The sequence below is a fragment of the Patiria miniata genome, unplaced genomic scaffold (assembly GCF_015706575.1).
Source record: "Patiria miniata isolate m_02_andy unplaced genomic scaffold, ASM1570657v1 HiC_scaffold_7, whole genome shotgun sequence".
NCBI classification, from domain to species: domain Eukaryota; kingdom Metazoa; phylum Echinodermata; class Asteroidea; order Valvatida; family Asterinidae; genus Patiria; species Patiria miniata.
In genome coordinates, this window is record NW_024037074.1 from 39370517 (window position 1) to 39395010 (window position 24494).

General features: G+C 42.9%; 1 protein-coding gene across 1 annotated transcript in view; it reads right to left on the reverse strand.

Moving 5' to 3' along the window:
- The window catches only part of LOC119745762 (cytoplasmic dynein 1 heavy chain 1-like), a 118599-nt gene that overhangs the window by 51857 nt on the left and 42248 nt on the right, over window positions 1–24494 (reverse strand). The window contains exons 34-58 of the mRNA XM_038222353.1: window positions 23975–24075; window positions 22943–23102; window positions 22253–22490; window positions 21115–21298; window positions 19869–20081; window positions 18686–18838; window positions 18290–18375; window positions 17130–17286; window positions 16240–16473; window positions 15185–15388; window positions 14436–14603; window positions 12910–13143; window positions 11940–12114; window positions 10944–11097; window positions 9241–9406; window positions 8211–8374; window positions 6315–6501; window positions 5542–5637; window positions 5215–5310; window positions 4761–4832; window positions 4228–4317; window positions 3235–3357; window positions 1795–1886; window positions 1013–1106; window positions 33–224 (exon numbers count right to left, since the gene is read on the reverse strand). Coding sequence (XP_038078281.1) covers window positions 33–224; window positions 1013–1106; window positions 1795–1886; window positions 3235–3357; window positions 4228–4317; window positions 4761–4832; window positions 5215–5310; window positions 5542–5637; window positions 6315–6501; window positions 8211–8374; window positions 9241–9406; window positions 10944–11097; window positions 11940–12114; window positions 12910–13143; window positions 14436–14603; window positions 15185–15388; window positions 16240–16473; window positions 17130–17286; window positions 18290–18375; window positions 18686–18838; window positions 19869–20081; window positions 21115–21298; window positions 22253–22490; window positions 22943–23102; window positions 23975–24075 — 3833 coding nt within the window. The remainder of the gene's footprint in view (window positions 1–32; window positions 225–1012; window positions 1107–1794; window positions 1887–3234; window positions 3358–4227; window positions 4318–4760; window positions 4833–5214; window positions 5311–5541; window positions 5638–6314; window positions 6502–8210; window positions 8375–9240; window positions 9407–10943; window positions 11098–11939; window positions 12115–12909; window positions 13144–14435; window positions 14604–15184; window positions 15389–16239; window positions 16474–17129; window positions 17287–18289; window positions 18376–18685; window positions 18839–19868; window positions 20082–21114; window positions 21299–22252; window positions 22491–22942; window positions 23103–23974; window positions 24076–24494) is intronic.

The window sequence follows — 24494 nt, forward strand, 5'->3', positions numbered from 1 at the left end:
CAAACCATGTTGTATTTTGTACAATATCTCACGTAGTGATGAATGAAATCCAGGTAGTGCCTGGGCGTTATGGCCATGACCCGCCCCCCTCGCTTCTGGACTCTCTCATTGGCCTGGTGGAGAGTCTGGTGCACGTAGACGTAGGCATTGACGATGGCCTCTCTGTGGGTCGGGGTGCTAGGCACGCCTTCGTAGGCCATCGGCAGGCTAGTGGGCGGACAGTACTAGAACGGAAAAATACATAGCAGGAATTAGAGAAATAACTAAATTGTAGAACTTGATTTCGTGGAGAGGAATTCTCAGAATGTTCAGAGAGGAAACTGGCCTATGGGAAGAAAAAAAATCGAAAAAAAGGCCGAACAAAAATTTCCGAAATCTGGGCCACGCCGCAGTTGTACAATACACTTCATGCCCAATTTCTGGACACAGCCTCCTGTTTTCTTTTAGATCCAAACAAAATTTTACGATGAAAAAAATGTTCAGTGTTTTCATAAAATTAAAAAGCCTGAATTACAGTTAGAGTAAATGAACTCATCAACAAAGAAGTTCACTTTTACTTGAGAAAGTCGAGGAAAAAGTCCAAAAGACAAGTGCACCATTTATGACACCATTCAATCATGTCCATGATTCAACCACAGAAGTCGACTACTAGCGTACGTGGGAAATAAAAAAAAAATCGGGCATCATCGTCATTTCCTTCCAACAACTGCCACAGAAATGAATCACTTGTGCTCTTTTCGCCGTCCTCAAGATCATCGTGATTTTAAAAGCATTGCATTGTGTACAACTAAATCTGAAACCTTTGAAAATCGCAAAACATGTGGAATTTATTGCAGTCAAAATCCACATGGTACTGCGCATACGTAGCTAAGAAGTTTCAATCATGCCATATGTTAATGTTTAAACTTATTTCCAGCCTAAACTACTCTAATCTGGGCTCACTAATGTGTGTCTACCATGCAACAGGCAAAATTTGCGGTTTGAATAAACATGTAATTAACTCTCGACTTACATCAGACTTGTCCAGATCTATCTTGCTGGTGAATTCCTTCCCCACTTGATACAGGGCGTGTGTGGACCAATCACCGAACCAGTTCAGCACGCACCTAGCGTAATAGAATGAATTTGCAAATAAACCACAAAGAGAAACTGACTATGTGCATTGTTATAATTTGTTGAAAGTTGAACAAAGAAATTGACTGGAGCGGGGTTTGAGCCTGCGACCTCCGGATAACCGTTCCGGTGCTCTACCAACTGAGCTATCCAGCCCCATGTTGGCGGTTCCCCAATTTGTCAATGTCTGTGTTCAAAGGGCGCTAGTCAGAAACCATAAACCTGTATATGCCATGCAACCACGGATCACGCCCAAAATCATGATGCTAACAACATTAGCAATGCTGCAAGCCCAGGTATTAGCAAACAGGGATCACTCTGAGACGATACAGTGTTTTAAGTTACAAATTTACGAATAAACCGCAAAGGAAAACTGACTAGTTGGTGGAACACTGGAATCGCAATCCGGCAGTCGCAGGTTCAAAGCCCACTCCAGTCAATTTCTTGGTCCAACTTTTAGTTTACGTGAATGTTTCACACTCCTTGTGACAGAGTTTGACCACAAAACAAAAAAAAACACCAAAAACAGCAGCATCTACATGTGAGGAACACACAGCAACAAAAACACTTGAGTGTCCTTCAATGTCTCTGTATGTCCTTCAATCTCACTTGCATGGAATCCATACCATGCTAGCCCTGTCATCAATGAAGGCCCTTGAGGGAGCCAGACTATTGACTAACCTGTTGAAGAGAGCAGGGGAGGTGGCTGCTCGGTCCTTGAGACCCTCAGAGGATGGGTTCATGGTGAAGACGACGTGCAGATTGCGCATCACCTGTAGTGAATAATTATCAAGAAAATCACCAAGAGGAAGATGTGAGGCGTTCTGGCAAAATGAGACGGAACAGGGCAGAATGGGGGTAAAAAAACGAATAGGGGTAAATTTTTTTTTAATTTTCAGATTTATTGATACTTGTAACCTTTGATATGTCTACTACACATATTTCAGAGAAATAGTATAAAAATCATTGAATAAAATCGTTTTTTAAGATAAACAATTGGCATCTTATATTTTCATGACTACAAACCTCAAAACTTTATGCCAACTTTAAGGCGCCAAATGCCAACTTTAAAGCGCCATAACTTGTCAATGCAATGTCCAATTGAAGTGCAAACAGTATTGTAAGGATAATTTTATTCTCTTTCTTAATACCTGCAAACCCTCATTCCGACCTCTGCCCAGTTCTGTCTCATTTTGCCAGAAGGCCTCACATATACTCAAAGCGCCTAGCATGCACATGAAATTTACTTAAGTTTGCAGAATTTCATTCAAACGAATGCGCTACACTGAGAACCAGTTACATGCAATATACATCAATGGACATATTGAACCTAACCAATTTTGGCTAAGCAAGTATTTTCTGTTCAGCAGATTTCTGTGTTAAGTGGCTCCGTGAAATCGGTCACTGGATAAAAACAATGTGCATGATGATATCTACGCTGGTTTCCTAATATTGGTAAAGAAACTTTTCTGCGCTAAGTAAGTTGGTGTGATTTAAGCAGCACTGTGAATTTGGCCCCCATGTTCAAACGATCAGTCCATTGACCTATCATTCGAAAAAACGAGTTATAATAACAAAATTGTGTTTTGTGATCAAAAGGTTGTGCATGGGTTTTTACTGTTTTCTCGTAAAGTGTAATATCCACTGAGCTGAAACTTCAACAGGCATGACAGGTTAGGTTTTGAACAGTCTTCTTTGGATTTTGAAACTTGGAGTGGTATTATTTAATAAATAAATAATAAATAAATTGTAATGCTTATATGGCGCTTTACATCGTATCAACAATCGCAAAGCGCTTTACAATTATTCCCCCGTTCATCAGGCCACGAGACCACACAGCAGCCGATATCAGCGCACATTCGGTCCTCTACCCTCACAGGTACCCATTCATACTCCTGGGTAGAGAGATGCAATTGTAGTTAAGTGTCTTGCCCAAGGGCACAAACATTATGTTCCTGGCAGGGTTCGAACCCACGCACCATCGTGCATGAGTCAAGCACCATAACCACTGGAGCATTCTACAATTATTGGAAATGAACAAAATCCATGAGAAGCAAATGATCCTATATGCCTTTAAACTTGTTTTTGTTTTGTTTGTTTTTTACGATTGGCCCTCCATACCTCATGAGTGAACCACTTGTAGAGTTCTTCGCTAGAGTCCAGCATGTTACCCTTCCTCTGCGCTCCTTCCTTGCACTGTGTCATCAGTGTGGTGTACTCGTCACCCTCAAACAGTCCGGGCACCTGTGTGATGACAAACCAGCCGGCATCAGTTAAACACTACCCCATTAACATCTGTACTACATTGTATTACATTGTATTTATTCACTGAAGATTCTGTAAGATCATAGAGTCAGAGATGAAAGTGGCCTATGGGGGGAAAAAAATGGAAAATAGGCTGAACACAAATACGTGTCCGAAATCTGGGCCGCGCCACAGTTACACATTCATGTGCAGTGGAACGCCGCTATACTTAACATTCAGCTATACCGAACATCGTCCTTGGTTCCCAATGTTTGTGTACAAAATCAACCGAACATCGTTGTTGAGCAATGTCAACAGAAGAGCGACAAGTGGCTATTATGTCCCCAAGGAATAGAAGGGTAAAGCCACCCATTGCTGCAGGTAGTAAGCTCAAAACTGCATAATTCAGCAGTCGGCACGTGTTCAAAGTCGTCTTTCAGTATTTCACTACCAGGGTGTGCAGGGTGAAGTTTTGAAAGGCGCTATGTATTTAAAAGTGAGTACCAGAGCATCGGCAGCTTAAAATCACAATACCGAACGATCGCTATTTCGAACATTTTCTGTGGATCCCGCGATGTTCATTACAGCGGCGTTCCACTGTACATGCATACATATTTACAATAAACTTCAAGACCAGATTCTGGACACTACATCCTGTTGTATTTTAGATCCAAACAAAATTTTACGATGAGAAAAAGTTGAAGTGTCTCCATAAAAGGAAAGGGCATGAATTAGGGTTAGAGTAACAGACTCGTGTCTTGGGTGTCTTGGGGTGTCTTGGAGGTGTCTTGGGGTTTCTTGGGGGTTTCTTGGGGTGTCTGGGAGTGGGGCTGAGAGGGTGGGGGGAGCACAGTGTGCCCGCATATATACCTCTCCGTTGGCCAGCAGTGTGTTCATGCGTTCCAGGAAGCTGGAGTCGAGCACGTTGGACTCATCCATGACAAAGCAGATCTTCTCATCCTAGAAACAAGCAATCAAATAAACCCAACCGTTTCAGACCATATTGTCATCACTGAAGGGTAACGCAGTGTCACAATGTGACAATCAACATCAAAACAAACTTTTGAAATTTGAGAAAAGTTTGCAGATACACCATGTGAAATGATCTCCAAACAGAAATGGTTCAAGAACACTCACTTTTTTTAAGAACATTTTTAAAATACACTCACTAAAATTATGATTTAAAACCTCTGGTTCTTATCAAATCCATTTTCCTGCCATGTTCCTGCAAGTTGTGCTCTTTACCATGCAAAACCTCAAATCACAGTTTGTTTTTATAGCGTTTCATCTCATCTACATAGAATTTGATTTTTTGTGATGTTAAAAGTTCAGACAGAAAAATGACAGTGATCAGTTCTTCTTAGACCCCATTAATGATGAAAAAACAAAAACAAGTTACATACCTTGCAGCCCGCTCGGCGCAGAACGGTTCTCAGATCTTCATCAAAGTCATCCGCTGTGTACTTGTTGTGAACCTGGTTTAATTGAAGAAACACCAAAAACAAACTCATAAGCACCAGTCTAGATATCCAGTCTTAAATGCACCATGCTTCTTTTATTTTTGCAAATGTTACATGTCAGATTTCAGGGGAAAATAGTTTAAAACTTTAAAATCAAATCCACGGAGTCTCGCATAAAATGAGTTAAGACTGCATCAGTTATATCCATAAACAATTAAAAAATAATTTTCTGACAAATACGGAAAAAAAGAACACCTTTTTTAGTAGCATCTTACCACTGCAACATTTACTATCATTCAAGCCTAAGTTTAAATAAACTGAGCAGTGAGTATCCACAGCTTGGATGATTACATTGGTGAAGGGCAAATAAAAATATTTAAATATACATTCAACATACCTTGACTTGCACGATGCTGAGGCCGTTCATCCAGGCCACAAAGCGAGACAGTGTGGTCTTACCAGCCCCGCTCACACCAATCAGCAGCAAGTGACCCTGCAAACAAGCAACGACGTACAAATACAGATGACGTTGATGACAAAACTCTGAATATTCAAACTCGTTCGCAGGGTCTATTTTATTTTATTAGTAAACCCCGGGAGGGTAACTCTCATCCTACATTCTCATTTAATAACACAGTAACAAATTATGGATTTGTTCCGTGTACTTGACGAACTTATTTTCAATGTGTATTTCGTGTGTTAAGACAAGTTAAAAGTTAGTCACCTGTGGCTGTCTGAAGATTCGATCAATTCTCAGCACGTGGTCCAGGACTTCGTTGAACAGCACCAAGGGTACGTCCAACTCTTCCTCGTAGAACACCTGTGGGCATAAATACATTGATAAAAATATGTCACGTATTCTACTAGTCCGATGCAAAAACGTAATGAATTTGTACACAACGTTGGCAAAAACCTTGCTGTGGGGGTTTCAACTTTGTGTCCAAAAGAGGTAGTTTTGTTTGGTCCATGTGCTTCGTAGATTCTAACTATTTGCAGCAAGGCATGAAACGACAAATGTAAAGCCCACTGTAATATCAACTTATATTAATATGAGTCTGGCTTGTATTGTTCTTATGTAGCCCTTTGAATGATTGATACAAAATACAATCTGATAACTCTTGTAAAATAAACAGAAAAAATTGATAGAGATATCTTCGCCTTTGCTGCTAAATCTTTATAGTCTAAATCATGTCACTGTAGGAAAGTAGTACATAAAATGCTCTAAATCCTAATCCTTTGTGATAACAGTAAATGACATGAAATAGCGACGTGACAGAAAACAGACGTGAAATAGCTACGGAGTCACGTGACAAAACACACACATGACATATCGATTATGTCAAACGACAGAAAACACACATGAAATTTCGACCCAGTCATGACAGAAATACACATAAAATAGCAACTGAATCACATAACAGAAAATGTATGTACACTAACAATTGAGTCACATTACAGAAAACAAACATGAAACAGCAACTGATTCCTATGTTTCACCTTGAGTCTGGCCTTGACGTAGTCCCTCAGCTCTTCTTGTTCCACAGGGATGTAGTCCTTGGACAGCCAGTTACTGAAGAGGATGGGTCTCTTGAGTGCCTCTACCCTGTTGATGTTGGGGAAGTGTTTGGTGGCAACGGCGTCCACGTTCTCGTCGGTCCACTGCCGTTCCTCATCCTCCACAAGTCTGAAAGATTGTTTAAAAACCTCACGTTTTATTCACTGACCCAGCGTCAATTTCATGAAGCACAGAAACTTGCCAGGCGTAGAAAAAAGACGCTTAGCAGAAACTGGGTACCAGCCAAATTTCCACACTTTGTATATTGCTTGTCACTGGTTCCCTGAGCATATATATTTGCTTAGCAATATTTTATGCTCAGCAGACTCATAAAATTGGGCGTTGATACTCATGATTGGTCTTTATTTGGTATATCTTTAAAAGAATTGCATTTTCATGACGTTACAAATTTTCCTCAAGTTTACGCACATGTTTATGACTTACCAAAGCTATGAGGTATAAAAGTCTGATTTTAGTATGTGTTGTTCTAAAGATACAGGGTGAGTCAAAAAAAGTGGAACCCAAACCCCAAACATGATGTTTCATATTTAAAAAAAAAAATTTAGCACCAAAAATAATAATGACTGGAAAGCCAATTTCATGAAAAAAATTACTGAAATTGTTCAATCCGTTCAAAAAATATCACCATTTATATGCAAAGACCCCACAACCTGTCTCATCCAAAAATGCGATTTCAAGAATCGTCGTCACAATTTGTCTTTAAACATCACCAGCGATAATACCTCAGTTTAAAAGTTGAAAATATTCAACAAAGTCCTTTTGAAGGCCCACCGTTTAAAAAAAGTGGATTTTACAAATCATATTGTTTGCCTAACCAGGGTTAATTATAAAGATATTGTGTACTACAGTTGTTGAAACAAGTATTCTGTGTCATTTTCTTTGTTTTTCCAAACAGGCAAAACACACAATAAATTGCTTTGTCCAGAAGAAACTCTGCATTTGTCCCAGACATGTTCCCGGGAACTTTTCATTACCAACTGCTGGACTCATTGCGGGATGACTGCAGGGAAGTTGTTCAGATTCCTGCAACTTATACCCGATACAATGTCCGCAACTCGTCCCAGATATGAATTGAGATGGGCCCTAAGGGTTCTTTGCTGACACCACATGTCTGGGTATTGACAGTAGGAAAATCTCTTTGACTGAAGCAGTTTCATATCTTGACTTTGATTTAAAGCTATAGTCCATCATTTGCAGCCATCCGAAAAGTAACTGGCGTGATTATCGTTGAAAAACATACTTGGTTGAAAGATAGTAAGGGAACTAAACTCCCTGTGAAATTATTCTTTCTGGGAAGCTGTCATTTTGAAGTAATCAACGAAAGAAGGCATTTCCAACGGTGATTCTTAAGAAGCACCGTAGGAAAATTTAAATTAGTAGTTCGTTTTGTTATTCAGCGCAGCGCGCACAAGTATTGGAACGACGCACACGCGCGCGCGGTTGTTGTAATTTGTCGGATCAGTGCGCGACGTCGCGTATAGCTGCAATTCAAAACAATTCAAAACATGATTCAGTAACTTTTGATTTGAAATTGAGATCTTAGAATGCTGTTTTTCTCGGAATGTACAGCTGAAGCTTAGCTGAAACTTCATCAGGTTAGTTGCTCAGTATCCTTCATTAGATTTTGAACTCTTTTGTTGCTTCAAACGAACAAAATGCACAAATTACAAATGATGGACTGTAGCTTTAAAAATTAAAAATGTGTATAAAGTTAATTTTTGAAATTTAGAAAGATGTAAATTTACGTCACAATTATTAGCACCCTAATTTGCTAAAAAATATGGCCCACTGTCAGATAATGACTAAACTGAAGTTACCTGTCTTGGAAGAGACGGAGTGCCTCATGTGCCCAGATGCGCACCAGACCCTCTACTGACAGGTTCTCTAGAGGGCGCAATGCTTCCACGATGCCGCGCACCCAGCGCGTCATCTCACGGGGGCTGTAGATGTAATGCGGCTGCATGTCCTGGGTGAAACGCTCCTACGTTGGGGAAGCAAAGATAAAAGCAAAAATATTTTTTTTCTCTGTGTAACAAAGATGTACTGCTGAAGACAAGCACTGCACAGGGATGCTTTACATACATCAGTCCATTTCAAGAAACAGGAATATCTTAGCATTTACACAACTAATTTACACAAACATGCATATAATTGACATCATGAAACATGGCGTAACTCCTCAACATGGTTTACACATCTTAGACAAGGATATCTCACAGCTTTAACAAGCACTGTGACGGGGATGCTTTACATACATCAGCCCATTTCAAGAAACGGTCCTATCTTACGCCATGCGTAGCATTTACACAACAAATTTACACAACTGTGCATATAATTAATTTCATGAAACTTGGCGTAGCCCCTCAACATGTTTTACACATCTTGGGCAAAGATAATCACAGCTCCCATGACTGGTGTCTGTGTACCATTTCATATTGGTCACAGACAAGTTGTTGAATCACCTTCAACTGCTATTTTTGAAAATTGTTTTGTCCCACTTCCTAAGGCAACTCTCAATATTTTGTTAAGGGGCGAAATAGTATTTCACTGACCTCAGCCCCAAAGCTGTGGTTTTCTTGTATCAAGCTTGGTAAGATTTGCAATGACAGGCTCAACGATGCTCCGTGAGGATAACAATTATAATCATTACAATGTCCATTTTCAATTTGCAAGACGTGACAAACACAGCAAAACTTTTGTAAAAATAATAACTTAAAGTGTTGTTCAACTTACTAATACAATGTGGTATAAGAGGCATGAGTTTGCCATTGACTCAAGTTTTGTAACATCAACTGAGGGACCTTTTCTATGACCTTTCATTTCATTTTGTCTTCCATTCACTCTTACCTGGGACATGATGTAGAACTCCACCATGGCGTTAGTGAGGGGTTCGGCGTAGGTGCGCAGGCTGGGGATGAGACGTAGCATGGCACGGTTGAAGGTGCCGTAGATCTGTGACAGGGAAGCTGGGCCAGGGTAGTCAACGTACACCACAGGCACGTGGCGCAGGAATCTGATTAGAAAACAAAATAAATCAATATTAGTTATCTTTGGATATTATCAAGACCAAGATCCTAGGTTTTAACATAATTAAGTTGAGGACCCTTCTCTGTGACTTGGGGCATGATCCTAAGGTACAGCTTTTCCACAACAGAAAAAATGAAGAAGTAGACAACAAAATGCAGATAACTGATGAAGCGCAGAGAGAGCCCAATCAGGGGGCAAATGGGGGCACACATTAGTTGGGCATAGACTCTTACGTGGGTATTTTCCTTACTCCCTAAATATGTGAGAGGGCTTTCTTACAGGATCATTTCTTACAGAACTTGGGTTTTCGTCCAGAGTCAGTGGGAGTGTTACAGGCGCCCACAAACTGGATCCTCTCAAAAGTGACCCATATCGATTGGGAATAGATTCCTACTTGGGCCCTATCTGTGTGAGAGAGGCTTTCATCCAGGGTGTGATTTTTTTCTTTATACAACAATCTGGGGCACTCAAATTTGAGGCGACTTGAATAAAGGCTAGAGGATTGTAGAGTGCCACGTAGCCGGGCTCTTCAATCCTGTTAACTTACGTATACTCTCTGTATACGTATGCTCTATATAATACACAAATTCAACAAGCCAACCGAGCAGCCCCGATGGCTCAGCGGAAATGCATAGGGTTCGCAATAAGAAGGTTCGTGGATCGAATACCGTCCAGAGTATGTACTTTTCTGTTTTTTTTCCTACAGTTTTTGATTTTTTCCTTAGAACCGTTATTTTTAAGTCAGATAGTAATTTTAAAGCAGAAAAAGGCTTTTTCTTTCCTGAACCGAGGCTACGGAGGATTTTTTTTTAAAGGGAAATAAAGTCCGAAATTTCATAAGACCTACGTGCACAAGATAACAATACTAGTCTCCACTCAAGCACAGCGATAAAACCATGCTCCCATAGGAATGTACACGAAAGTGCGAGGTGTATCCCCAGAGCATTGTGTAAAAAGAAAATTCGCGTTCAGGATTAGTGGGAGGAATACAGGTGCCCACAAACTGTATCTGCTAAAAGGTGATCCATATCAATTGGGAATATATTCCCACTTGGGCCCTACCTGTGTGAGAGGGGCGTTTGTCCAGGGTCAGTGGGAGGGTTACATGCACCAACAAACTGGATCCACTATCAGGTGATCCATTTCAATTGGGAATATATTCCCACTTGGTCCCTACCTGTGTGACAGGGGCTTTCGTCCAGGGTCAGTGGGAGGGTTGCATGCACCCACAAACTGGATTCTCTCAAAGGTGATCCACTTCAATTGGGAATATATTCCCACTTGGGCCCTACCTGTGTGACAGGGGCTTTCGTCCAGGGTCAGTGGGAGGGTTACATGTGCCCACAAACTGTATCTGCTAAAAAGGTGACCCATATCAATTGGGAATAGATTCCCACTTGGGCCCTACCTGTGTGAGAGGGGCTTTCGTCCAGGGTCAGTGGGAGGGTTGCATGCACCCACAAACTGGATTCTCTCAAAGGTGACCCATATCAATTGGGAATATATTCCCACTTGGGCCCTACCTGTGTGACAGGGGCTTTCGTCCAGGGTCAGTGGGAGGGTTGCATGCACCCACAAACTGGATTCTCTCAAAGGTGATCCACATCTCGTCTGATGTGCGGTAGAAGCCACCGTGCTCCAACATCTGTCGCAGGAAGGAAATGACACGCTGTGTGCCTGCATAGGAAATGAAATGAATTTCGTTTTAATCTTCTGAGCACAGGGTTGCCACCTCTTTACAAAAACAAAATTCCCTGAGTTTTTCCTGATATTTCCAAAAACCCATGAGAATTATTTGCACTTTGAGGTTGCTGGGAAGTCAAGAGGCAGTGAAGCACAGCCAATTATTGTCTGGCAAGGTGTGTAATATTCACACTGCCTTAACACTAAACACCACACAGTCTTGTTCCGTAGTCGTCCGTACAAGGTATTTGTGGGTACAAAAACGCTGTGGGGACAGCAGAAAGTCCCCAAAAGTCGGTGCTCAACTTCCCCATAACACGGTGTAGGCCTATCCACCATAGCCAGTCTGTCACTGGACACAACATGGACACGTGGCACAAGACGCACATACGCCAAACTGGTGAAAAACCTTTCCATTCTGGGTCACTGTCAAATTCCCTGATTAGTGGTGTTTTTTCCCCAAAATTCCCTGAGTTTTTTTCTGACTGGAAAAATAGAAACTCATTTTCAAGGTTTTCCCTGATTACTTAAGTGGCTTGGAAACCTGTGAGTAAGGGAATCCATTCACTACAGGCGGAACAAATGAAAGTTTGTTATAATTACAAATCGGAATACTGCCACAGAGAACACCATTAACTTCAATTTGCCCCCCCCCCCCGCCCCAAACTTATGGATGCCCAAGTATCATTGAATTTCAAAATTAATAATATCAAATATAAAATTCTTGGTGAACTGTAACAATCTGCTGGATCACAGGGTAAATCTTTAAATTTATCACCACAAGCTTCAACGTATTCCTGACCTCACCCTGCACACCACTCAAGGAATTTTCTTACCGTACTTATCCATGTCGGGGAGGTTGATTTCATCGCAGAAGACCACCAACCACTTGTTCAGCTGGATAGGGGACAGGACGATCCCGTTAGGGGTGCGCCTGTACTCACAGTAGTGATCTAAGGTCTTCAACATCAGCTCTGGGGTAGTAGCGCTGGAGAAGTTCAGACCAACAACCTGGGAAATACCATGTCCAAAAAAATTAAGGTGAAAGTTACAGACAAGAAATCTGAAACATTTAATTTCTCTCAGAGAGTTTCATTTTAACTTTTTGGTTTTGTATGACACAGGTACTTCAAGCATTCATCACTTTATAACTACATATTGACTGCTTCGAGTGGTGTTGCTGAACTAGCCCACAGAGGTGATCCATGGAGAGTGTTCTATTTTTTTGCTCGAGGTGAAGCCGAGGGAAAATAGACCGTTTCAGAGTTGAACAAAGAAATTAACTGGAGCAGGGTTTGAACCGGTACTCTTTGTTGTTGGTTCCCCAATTTGTCAATGCCTTTTGTTCAAGGGACACTAAGTCAGAAACCATGTCCAAAGTCATTATGCAAAGCTGCAAACCCGGGAAATTGCAAACGGGGATCACTAAAAAAAAAATAAATAAATAAATTTGAGATAAGTTGAGAATTTACTTGAGCTTTTCCAAAATAACTTTCATGAAACATTTGCATCCAACTCTACCAGAACAACAGTACTGTGTCAGAACAATGCGCACAAAGCACACAACAAACACACTTTTATGAAAAGGCACATAAACCTCCAGTATATGCTATGCTGCTTTTCCAGTGCGAGGCCACCAGAGTAACGTCTTTTTGCCATGTCCGATAAAAATAGTGAATACCATCAAAATATTAAATACCATTTAGGCTCAGTTACTGACTTGTGATAACTTGAGGCGGCTTGGCTACAACTCTGTGTAGCAGACTTTTTAACACTACGGGGGACCGGAATGTAACATCTACTGACCTCCATATCTGGCAGTGCCCTGAGGGCGCTGAACAGCGTCATGGTCTTCCCGCTGCCTGGCGGTCCGCACAGCACCATGGGCTTGTGCTCGGCCAGCCAGGTGTACAGCAGGGCCTCGTGCCGCACCGTGTCCAGGGTGGGCACCACCACGTCGGGGGAGGCTACCTTGTGGGTCTCTACCTCAATCTGTGGTACCTTGTTCTGCCATGGAGCCCAGTCGCCGGTGATGCTGACCTGAGGGGGGGGGGGGGGTGGGGAAGGTGGGAGGAATCCAAGAATTAGAGAGTGTATGATTCTCATCTTACAAAACTTAAGGTGGTTTTTCACTGCCACTGTGATGCATTCCTCTGATGACTTCAAAGTTTGAAACAGGCAACTGCTGCCGTCATTGGTCTTGGTCCAAGAATGGATTTGGTTTTCTTTCCCCTTATGTAACTGATCCCTGATAAGCGCGGTATTTGCTGGCATAGTCGTGACGTCACTCAGAGGTCAACTCGGTGCAACCATGATTACTGGTTCACATGCACTGCAGCGGCCCAGTAAACTCTGTGGTTTTGCTACAGCTGTTTCATTGAATCGGTTTCATACTTGGCTTGATTCTCCTCTTTGAAGCGAAAGTAAGCACAACTGTGGTTGTAACTGGTGTGGTGACAATCTGCTGAAAGGCGGTGCACCATTTTCAGGTACTAATTTGTGGAAATGTCCTATAAAAGTAGGATGTAAAAGTGCTGTCTGTGATCCTGTGTGTTAAACGCAGGTAAATGTGTCGTTTATGGAATGGACGCGAATTGTTGTCGAGGAAGTGAGCCTGACCTGGGGAGGAGGTGGCTCACACTTTGTAAGCGTGTAGAAAAGTAGCCGCTGGGATAGAGGCCGCTATCAACAAAATGAACCACATCAAGTCTTGGTTACTTTGGCAGCGTTACCCAGGAAATTCCAAACATACCTCACGCATGTATAGCTTGGATACAGCGAGCGTGGGTATGCTTGGATTATCTGGGTAGCACTACCAATGTACCCAAGACTGGATCAGATTCATCTTGTTGATAGTGACCGCTACCACCCCCGCGGCTATACCACACTGGTCACTGGCCTCTTGGTCTGGAGCATTGAATTTGTGGTCTGTAGGTAATTCCGCGGGTTGTGGGTTCGAGTCCAGCCTGCGGCTACGGTGCGTGTGCCCTTGGGCAAGGCACTTTGTCACTCATTGCTTCTCTCCACCCAGGAGTAAATGGGTACCTGTGAGGGCAGAGATGGTTACTGTGACTGATTCTAGCTGCTTTGCGCCGAAATGGCAGCATCGAGCTGAATACTCCCCATGGAGCTGAGATGGTATTTGGAATGTTTCATTGGCCCAATGAGCAGGGTACTAATAAGCACATTGCATCCTTTGGCAATGTGGAGCTCTATAAGTCCAGTTATTATTTATTAATATTAAATACAAATGTAGCCTTGGGCATAGACTATCCCTGACCCTCAGGACATTTTTTCATTTAAGAAATCTTCAATCATTATTTGGTTCCAACCTCGTAATCAATGATGGACTGCTGTGAAGCAGGGGGCAGCGGGATGGTGGTGATGCTGCGGATGAAATCTCCCATGTCATGACGCGTTTTCATCTTACTGTCGCCGGTGAAGGACCACAGGATGGCGTAGATCACGTAGTTGGTGATGTACTTCTCCATCTGTTCTCGCTGCGAGGGAAAGGAAGGGAGGAAAGAACCGTCAAAGTAAGACTGTAATTTAGAAAGTCAAACAAAGAAATTGACTGGAGCAGGGTTTAGCCCTGTGACCTCCGAAGTACCGTACCGGTAATCTACCAACTGAGCTATCCAGCCCTATGCTGGCATTTGCCCAATTTGTCAATGCCTTTGTTCAAGGGGCGCTAGTCAGAAGCCATAAACCTATACGTGTATATGCCATGTAGCCAGGGATCTCACCCAAAGTCACGATGCTAGTGACACTAGCAATGCAAGGCCTTGATTGTGTATGACTAGTAAGGTTTTCAACAAGTCATTACAAGTCAAATGCAAGTCATTCAGTCTCAAGTTAAGAGACAAGTTCTACTAAAAGCTACGAGGAAAACAATGCGTTGTCATCATTCAGCTTGCTACGTCTCCCTGATGTAAAATTCCATCTTATAAAACATACACACAAAAAAGGACAATTGGATTGCTGTGAGGTGGATGATTGTGGAGATATTAAAAAGCTTCTCCGACAAAATGCCAAAACAGTTAGGTATAAAACAGGCGTCTATTTTTGCTTGTGACTGTACCGGCATTGGGAAGTCATGGTGCGTGTTGTTGTACTGTAGGATGTTGCGCACTCCCTGGTTGAGCATGGAGAAGAGCGATCCCAGGGCCCTGAGCCTGGTGAAGTCCATGATGTGCTCCTGGGTGAAGGCGTACTCCAAAGTGCGGATGACCAGGGCGTCCGAGGTGAAGTGGGGGGCTAGGATGTTGGCGCAGTCGGTTTGAATCTGAACGTAGGTTACGGCCACGGAAACAGAAAACAAGAGGAAAAGCAATCAATAAGAAATCTTAATGAAGAAATAGCTTTAGCTTTTAGACTAGCCTACATAAACAGTTGCTTTAACCTTACCCCCCCCAGGCCCTTTTGGTTGAGAACCATCCTCAATCCCGCAAAATCCTACAATTGCTACCATGAAAAGATTGGATTCAGCCTCAATCCTCTAAAATCATCCATTATTTCTCGAATTTGTTCAGTGGAGGGGCGACCTCGACGCAATGCATCCTCCAAAATCAACCAACACTTTTTTTTGCCATTCAGCCTCAATCCTTCAAAATCCTCCCAACCCGCCCAGGGGATTTTAGAGGATTGAAGAGATTTTGTTCGTTTTTCAGTAATAAAACCACTCAAAATCCAAAGAAGAATGTTCAAAACATAACCCCTTCAAGCTTCAACTCGGTGGACATTACACTTATTCAAAAAAACAGTGAAAAACCATGCACCACTTTTTGATCACGAAACTCAACGATCAGTCAATTGGCTGATCTTTGGAAATCACCTACATCATCTTACTCAATGCAGAAGCTGAATTGCGAAGGAAGCAGTTAAAATGTGGCTCAGCCGAAATCATGCAAAAGCCGCCATAAAACCCATGTCTTACCACGGAGCACAATTTTTGCGGAGGGAGGAAAACCGGAGAACCCAGAGAAAACCCTTGTGGCACAGGAGAGAATCAACGAATAACTCTCCTCACATATGACCCAAGCCGGGTATCAAACACGGGCCTCAGCGGTGAGGCACCCATGCCACCCGAAAAACGAACCCCTGTGTTACCCTTTGGACCCTAATGAAAGCACCCACCTGCATCAGCGGGGACAGGGTTCCGTCCTTATCCTTATCCGCAGCCTTGCCAAATTCCTTGGTGGGTATCAGATCCTCAGACTCCTCCAGCGGGGTGTAGCGCATGCGGGCCAGGAAGTTCTCGCAGATGAGCTCTGTGCTGAGCACGTCCTCGCTGAACCAGACCATGCCGCAGCGACTGACGGTGGCCAGGGTGGCAAAGCGCAGGTCCTGCACCTCAAACATGATGCGCACCTGATAAAAACAAATTTGGTAAATTTTTTTAATGTCAGAATGACTCACAGAATCTTATGAAGCTTTGCCTTGAATGTTTTGATCTTAAGTAACAGCCATGATCAGGTATATGTGATCCATTGTTACCCTATACAGGGTGAGTCAAAAAAAGCGACACCCCAAATGTCGGGACTATTGTTTTAGTGAGGTTTTGCATGTAGCACTTTCAAAATCTAGGATATGAAAGCTCAATTTATAAGCTTTCTGTTAGTACAAGAATCATTGAAATCACTCATGTAATTTTCAGAGATTCCACCAGTATATCAACAAAAAGCCTGAAACACTACTAAAAAACCTGAAACTATCCTTACCCCCTTTCAAGAATGTGTTTTCTGGATGCTTCAGACCAAATCCAGCACTTTTAATTTGTCACATTTTTTGAAAAAAACCTGAATTCAGGTTAAAACCTGAAAAGTGGCATCTCTGAATTTTTAAGTTACGGAATTTTAAACACAACCACCGTTTTAAAGTTCTGTTCACAGATCACAAAAAAGTAAGTGTTCTTTCAGCAAAAGAAATGTGTATGTACTCTAGGGCCCACAGGGTGAACAGTTCTTTGAAAATGATGGGGCCACTGTGGTAAAATAACACAAAATAAAGAAAATAAATCTGCTCACATTAGGAGGCAGACTGAGACGTTCTCCGTTGGGTAGGGTCAGCAGCTTGTTGTCGTCCAGGACACTGTTCAGGTTCTCTACCCATTCCGGGTCGACGTCACCGTCAAAGATGATCCACTGTCTCTTGTTGATCTCACCGCGCACGTTGTCAATGATCCTGCAATGACATAAAGAAGAAATTACAAAATAGTCTGAACACAGCCTCAAAATCTCTCCTGATGGTGGACGGTAATATAGACTTATTTGGCAAACACAACTAGAAGCCATTTTGAGGTGGAACCACGTCCGCGCGCATGCTGCACGCGTTCTTAAAGACAAGGCGCGTGTGCATTTTCTTAACCTTATTGGTCAAAGGAGCCCAGAGTGCGTGCGTATTACCTGAGCGCAAATGTGGTTCCACCTCAAAAACTGGCTTCTAATTTTGTTCACCAAATTAGTCTATAAAGTCTGATATCTACCAGTGTCGTCATTAGCCCAATGACCTATGAAGTAGGGGTCAACTGATAATTTAAATATCCATGCACGCACAAAAAGGGCATTGCATTCCACATGATGTGCAAGTGTATCTGGAGAAGTGGACCAATCAGACTAAAGGAAGCAGCATTGTCAAGACGCATAGCAACCAATCAGATTTCAGAATCACTTGGGCCTTGCCTGTCATCATGTACACATGTTATATGAGATCAGGTCTCCAGTCCAGGTAATTTATATATCTAAGCGAATGAAGGTGTTGTGACATATGGGAGGCATTCGGGCAAAATGAGACAGAACTGGGCACACGCCATCGTGGAGAAAAATGCAATGGGGTGATTTTTTTTTAGGATTTCAGATTTAGTGATATTTGTAATCTTTGATGTCTACTACACATATTGTAAAGAAATAGTATAAAAATTGTGGAATGAAAGTGTTTTTAAGAAAAATCAATTGGCATTTTCATGAACACAAAACTTGAAATGTTAAAGGCCTTTTTCTCAATTCTTGACTTGACATGTTGTAAACTTTAAACAGCCATAACTTGTCAACGGAATGTCCAATTGAAGTGCCACAAACAGCATTGTATGAGAATTTTATTCTCTTTCCTGATACTCGCAAACCCTCATTTCAACCTCTACCCAGTTCCGTCTCATTTTGCCAGAAATCTCTGGAAATTTGCAACTCACTTTCTGAGGATGTGTGTGAAGAGACCGTCAGTCCACTCTCTGGTGTTGGGATCCAGGTTGCCGTACAGGTCCTCCTTGGACATGGCCTGTCAAGATAATATTTCATAAAAATAATACCACGGCGTTACAAAAACAACTGCTGCCTGTTGTGGTATGGTCCACGGGCAAATGGCACCTGGGGCAAATGGCACCTGGGGCAAATGGCACCTGGGGCAAATGGCACCTGGGGCAAAGTTGCACCATTTGCCACCTCGGATGTTTAAAATACCATGGACATTTGCAGCCAGAAACAATTGAATACATGACAACCAGAAGGGCAACCAAACTCAACTCCACCACAATTTTTTTGTTCAATTTTGATAAAAAATGTCAACATACGAGGCGTGATATACTAACTTTGGGGTCGATGACATGAGCAACGCCTTCCACTCCTTCCAGTCTTTCCAGAGACTTGAGGAGGGCCTTCCAGGCCATACTCTTGCCGCTGCCGCTAGGACCCACCATCATCAGACCGTGGTTCAAGTTGGAGATCTGGTACAGTTGCAACACCTGTGAAAGGTAAAATAAAATGTCTTGAACTACTCCACCTTTACTTCAGTGCTTTGAACTAATTCAAAATCAACAAATTCTAGCATAGGGCTTATCCAACTCAGAAGGTAGAGCCTGATATGATGTTCAGGCTAAACCCTGGCACACCTTGGCCAGCTCGCACCTCAAGTCTTTCACCTCAGCCTCAGTGTACTAAAACACCCTTCTACCCTTACCACTGAGTCAGGACTTTGCTTCTTACCTTCTGCACCCACTGTGTGCCCATCTTGTCCCCTTCTCCGTCGGTCAGGTACATCACCTGGCCACCTTGGCCAGCTTTCACCCGAAGCCTTTCATCTCAGACTCTGTGTACTGGACACCTTCTACCCTTAGCAATGAGCCAGGACTCGGTGTCCTACCTTCTGCACCCACTTTGTGCCCATCTTGTCGCCTTCTCCATAGGTCAGGTATATCACCTGGCCACCTTGGCCAGCTTTCACCTCAAACCTTTCATCTCAGACTCTGTGTACTGGACACCTTCTACCCTTACCACTGACCCTGAACTTGCCTTCTTACCTTCTGCACTCACTTTGTGCCCATCTAGTCTCCTTCTCCATAGGTCAGGTACCTCTCCTGGCATATCTTTGCCACTTCCTGCCTGAAGCCTTTCATCCCAGCCTCCGTGTCCTGGACACCCTTCTATCCTAACCAGTGACCCTGAACTTGCCTTCTAACCTTCTGCACTGACTTTGTGCCCATCTTGTCGCCTTCTCCACACGTCAGGTACATCACCTGGCACGCCTTGGCCAGCTCACACCTCAAGCCTTGCATCTCAGCCTCCATGTACTGAACACCCTTCTACCCTTCTACTGAGCCAGGACTTGGCTTCCTACCTTCTGCACCCACGGTGTGCCCATCTCATCTCCTCAATATAAGTCAGGTACGTCTCCAGGCACACCTTGGCCAGCTGGCACCTCAAGCATTTCATCTCAGTCTCCGTGTACTGAACACCCTTATACCCGTCTACTGAGCCAAGACTTTGCTTTCTTACCTTCTGGACCCAGTGTGTGCCCATCTCGTCTGCTTCTCCGTAGGTCAGATACATCTCCTGGCACACCTTGGCCAGCTCACGTCTCAAGCCTTTCATCTCAGCCTGTGTGTATTGGACACCGGGGAAGACGTCAGACAGCAGGCTGTGGAGTAGTGGGATGTCCTCGGCTACCAGCTTGGGCACCATGGTCTCGCACACACTCTGGATCAGAATCTACGAGGAACAGACAACGGGGATTAACACAACAGCTAAAATGTGATTCTGGGCTATGCATTGAGGAGAGCATTACTTGAGAGAAGTTTGAGGATTCACAAGGTGAAATGACAAATTCTAGACACGTCAAGTGTAGTATCTTTGAAGAAACCAGATGTGTAACTGGAAATTTTGGTGAGTGTGCTATACATTGCTCGAGTATTCTAAATGATTTTATGTCTCTGTCTCGCGCTCCTGAAAAAATTGGCTCTGCTCCTAAATCTGAGCATTGCAAGCGCCCACACTGGACTCTGCAGACAAGTAACCCCGCAAAGGTTAACAGGAGATACTGAAGAAAACTCATAGACTGATCCATTGATGCCTGCTCAGTGTGCACAGGGTCAACACCACGTGCTTCCCTCCGATGATCCGGTCACGCTCATCATGTCACACACAAGTACGTTGGACTTATGTGCGCGCATGTCAGACATTAAAGACGGCTCTGATTGGTCAAGGAGACATGGGGAGGGGCTTAATGGACAGGTCTATTGCCATGATGTGCAGTCAAGACTGTTCCTCTCCAAAGACACTTGGTTAATTCACATTCCCATTAAAATTAGTTGTGCATACCTCTCTGCTGTATAGGTCATTCTATAAATTTGGGATCCATTTTTTAACTGTTCCTGTTACATCTGACATCTACAATTGCACAATTCTAATGTACTCCTCAACGCAGTCGTCCTCCAAAAGTGATTATGAATAACAAACTACCTACACAACAAATACAAAATTGTTTGAAGTCATTATTAATGATACTTGAATGGCAAATTACAAAATACCAAGGTATCAGGGACAGGTCAAAAAACTACACTTTGGACCCTAAATGTATAGAATGACACATATATCCATGAATCAATGTGCATGCAACTTTGTGTCCTGCACACTCGCTCTTACATACAGGTATCTTGTCTGTGAGGGTGTTGAGAGCAAGCCACATTTACTTTACCCTGCAATGAAGTGGACACATTCCTTGAGAGAGCAATCTGATACCTACCTCTTGCTCGGGCAACCTCTCTGAGATGGTTCCCTCATCCGCCTCCTCTCCGCGTTCGGCAAGATCCTCCTTGATCCTCTGAATGCGATCTCGCTTGACGTTACCGGCGCTGACCAGGACGCTCTTGAGGGCCCGCAGGCCAAAGTCGTAGTGGGACTGGGAGGAGAGTTGCTCATCGCACAGTCTGAAAAGAAATGAAAGTGGTTGAGTTTCAAATTTCTTTACGAAGTTTGTGGATTATTGCATGTTATGCAGTCATTTAGGTTATAAGGTTTTACGACATCCTGGCTTCATATTCAGATTCGGCTGTGGGATTCAGAAGCATGATTTTCGTCCCCCTAAGCTGAAACCTTGTGTCTCAATATAGCTCCATGTTATTCTTCATCAAATCAATTGATGAGACCAAAGTTTGGAGTTCTTTCATTTGATTCCATAGTCAGAGAGGCCGAGATTGGAAAACTGGCTATATTAACCCTAACCCCTTGGATATCTTTACTAGCAAGTATCCCGTATCCGCCAAAAACCACCCATTGTTGCATGCACAAAAATGTTGGTGTTGGTGACTGCTCAGTATGGAGGTATCCTGAATCCATAAAAATCCTGCAGTACTGCTAGGCTTACAATCTTCAATCCATCAAAATCCCCGTTTTCATTACGGAGGTATCCTGAATCTACCCAAATTCTCCAAAACAGGGGTATGGATTTTACTAGATTCAGGGTGGTTAGGTTTACAATTGGCCCATTGTTTATGAAAAGAATTAATGGAAGTTTTAATAGGTTTTCATTGTACTAGTTTGCTAAAACAAATTAAGCATGCAGCTCAAATTCTCCATCTGTGCATAACTGTTTAAACAGATACTACAGTTGAAATGTGGAGCATTTTTTTACATCAATAATTACATGTATGCCAATGACCAGGTTTTTTTTTAATCAGCAAAACAGATTGATCCATTAGGCGCCGTTCACTTTGCATGTGGGCAACATCACGTGCGCTTCTCTGATATTATTATATTATCTTATTCGAGCGCACGCATGTTGATTTGTGCATGCATGGTGGATGTTAACCACAGCTGTGATTGGTCAATGTACATCATGGGGCGGGGCTAAGTGAATCGGTCTATTGGAAGGGTTTGCTTACTGGAAGAAGGGCACGATCTTGGAGGCCAGTTTCTCGGCCGTGCGGAAGCCCTGGGAGTACAGCATGACCTGGGCAATCAGCTGCCTGTCTGGCTTGGTCATGGCCAGGGAACGGAACAGCTTCTTCAGGTTGTCCGGGAGGTTGGAGCGGCCCGCGTAGCCGGGGTTCATGGTGATGAAGATGGCCATGTCTGGGTTGACACGGACCTGCTTGCCTACGATCTCCACACTGATGCGTTCTGGAACAGGGACGGCAGCAAAAAAACCTCCAGATTTTATGAGTTGATCCAAAGGGAAAATGTTCAAAGATATATTTGTAAAGGAGATTTGAAGACTTCAAGGATTGATCAGCTTTTATAACCCAAACCCTATGAAACCCCTGGCTTTAGTTCTGCAAAGGTCAACATGCGGAGCAAGTTTTCAATCTCTGCCAGATTCCGTGGATTCTCCCCAGAATTTTTTTGTCATGGGTTTTCCTCCCACCTTTAAAAACTGAACATATGTGCATTTTCTTCAAATTTCTTCAGGCTGGCAAGCTACAGTGCCAGGGGCATTTTTGACAGATCCCTGGTTTCATAACCAGAATATGAAAAGGTAATACTCCTTCAAACGTCAAAATCAGATTTAAATAAAAATATTATATCAGATGCTTCATTTCAAGACTTTGGTGTTGTCAAGTCGCCATGGTTACCTTTGGACTTGGTTTCTCCCAGTTTCTCCTTGAGCGCCTCCTGGATGGTCTGGATCTGCTGGGAGACGGCAGACAGCATCCTCTCCTCCAGACGATTGAACTCATCAAAGCATCCCCAGGCTCCTACTTGACATAGACCCACAAAGATGCGACCCATTGCCTGAGAAAAAAAAGGAGGACGGCAGAATTTTGCTATAAAGCACGGACAATGTTTCCTTAACATTAACAGTTATTAACCAAAATATTATGCTATGCATACTAGTTGTGACAAGTCTAAACCAGTTTTTGCTCAGCACATAAACTTGCTTAACCAGTTAAAGGCAGAGGACGTGTAAACACGATCTGGCAATGTATATTCCCAGGGGCGGGTGATGGGTAAATCGTCAAGCTTTCCCCGAATATCCGGTGTTGGCCATGTATACAAGTCAGTGGCTCCTATTGGTTTTATAAACATCGTGTTTTGAACTTGAACTAGGCCCCTGCACACGGCCTGTTGTCATAGCAAATATTGCTCTGTGGTGGGGTCTCCGAGTGTTGCAAATTTGTGAAGTTACGGTGACAAGTATCATACAAATATTGTACAAATGACTCTCATCAAGTCAGTTTTTGCGGTGTTTGACTAAATTAAAAAATTTGGCTGATATCTTGTCTTTTTCAACAATGGTGTTCTTTTCAGCCAAAAATAATCCCAGCGGCAAGTGGTTAAGCAACATTTTCTACTTATTAGGTAATCAGCCCAAAATGTCATGCAATTTGTACTACTTGTGGCTGTCATCAGCTGATTTTTTTGCTTATATATTAACTTGCTCAGCAATTATAAAAAAAATTATTAGCTCCATAAAACGGAGCCCTTGTCTAGGTGCGATAGCAAGAAAGCATGTCACTACTTCTGTTGCATTTCAGCTGATTGAATAATTTCAATTAGAATTCGGGATATAAGCAGAAGAATATTAATTATTTACTTTTGCCGATTTCAATCTATCACCTATTGTTTACTTCCTACATCACCCAAGAAATGATTAATTTTTTTACCTGGAAGTCAAATCTCTCATCACAGTTGAAGACTAAGACAAAGCGTCCCAGCTGGTGTCCTAGGGCCTTCACAGACTCCGTCTTGCCGGTACCGGCAGGGCCTGAAATCAGAGTGAGACACAAGTAACACTGACAAGCAAAGAGACGTTGCATGGTTAACCCTAACTCCCTAGGCCTTTTTACTAGGATGTAGCCTCAATCCGGCAAAATCCTCCAATTGGCTTCACGAAAAAATAGCATATAGCCTCAATCATGCAAATTCTTCTATTATTTCTTGAATATGGTCCGTGGGAGGTGACCACTGCCTGAATCCTGCAAAATCCTGCGGCAGTGACTGTCAATATGTTAAGGCTAGGCCAGTGACATCCTGGAGCAGTACGGAGGATTTCAAGCATAATCCAGGCCTATATTTATGCATGGCTGAGCAAAAACAACACAAGGTCCGGCCCAAGACCTTGACAAAGTGCATCCTACGAAATCAGTAACGCACTTTTGCCATGTAACCTCAATCCTCCAAATT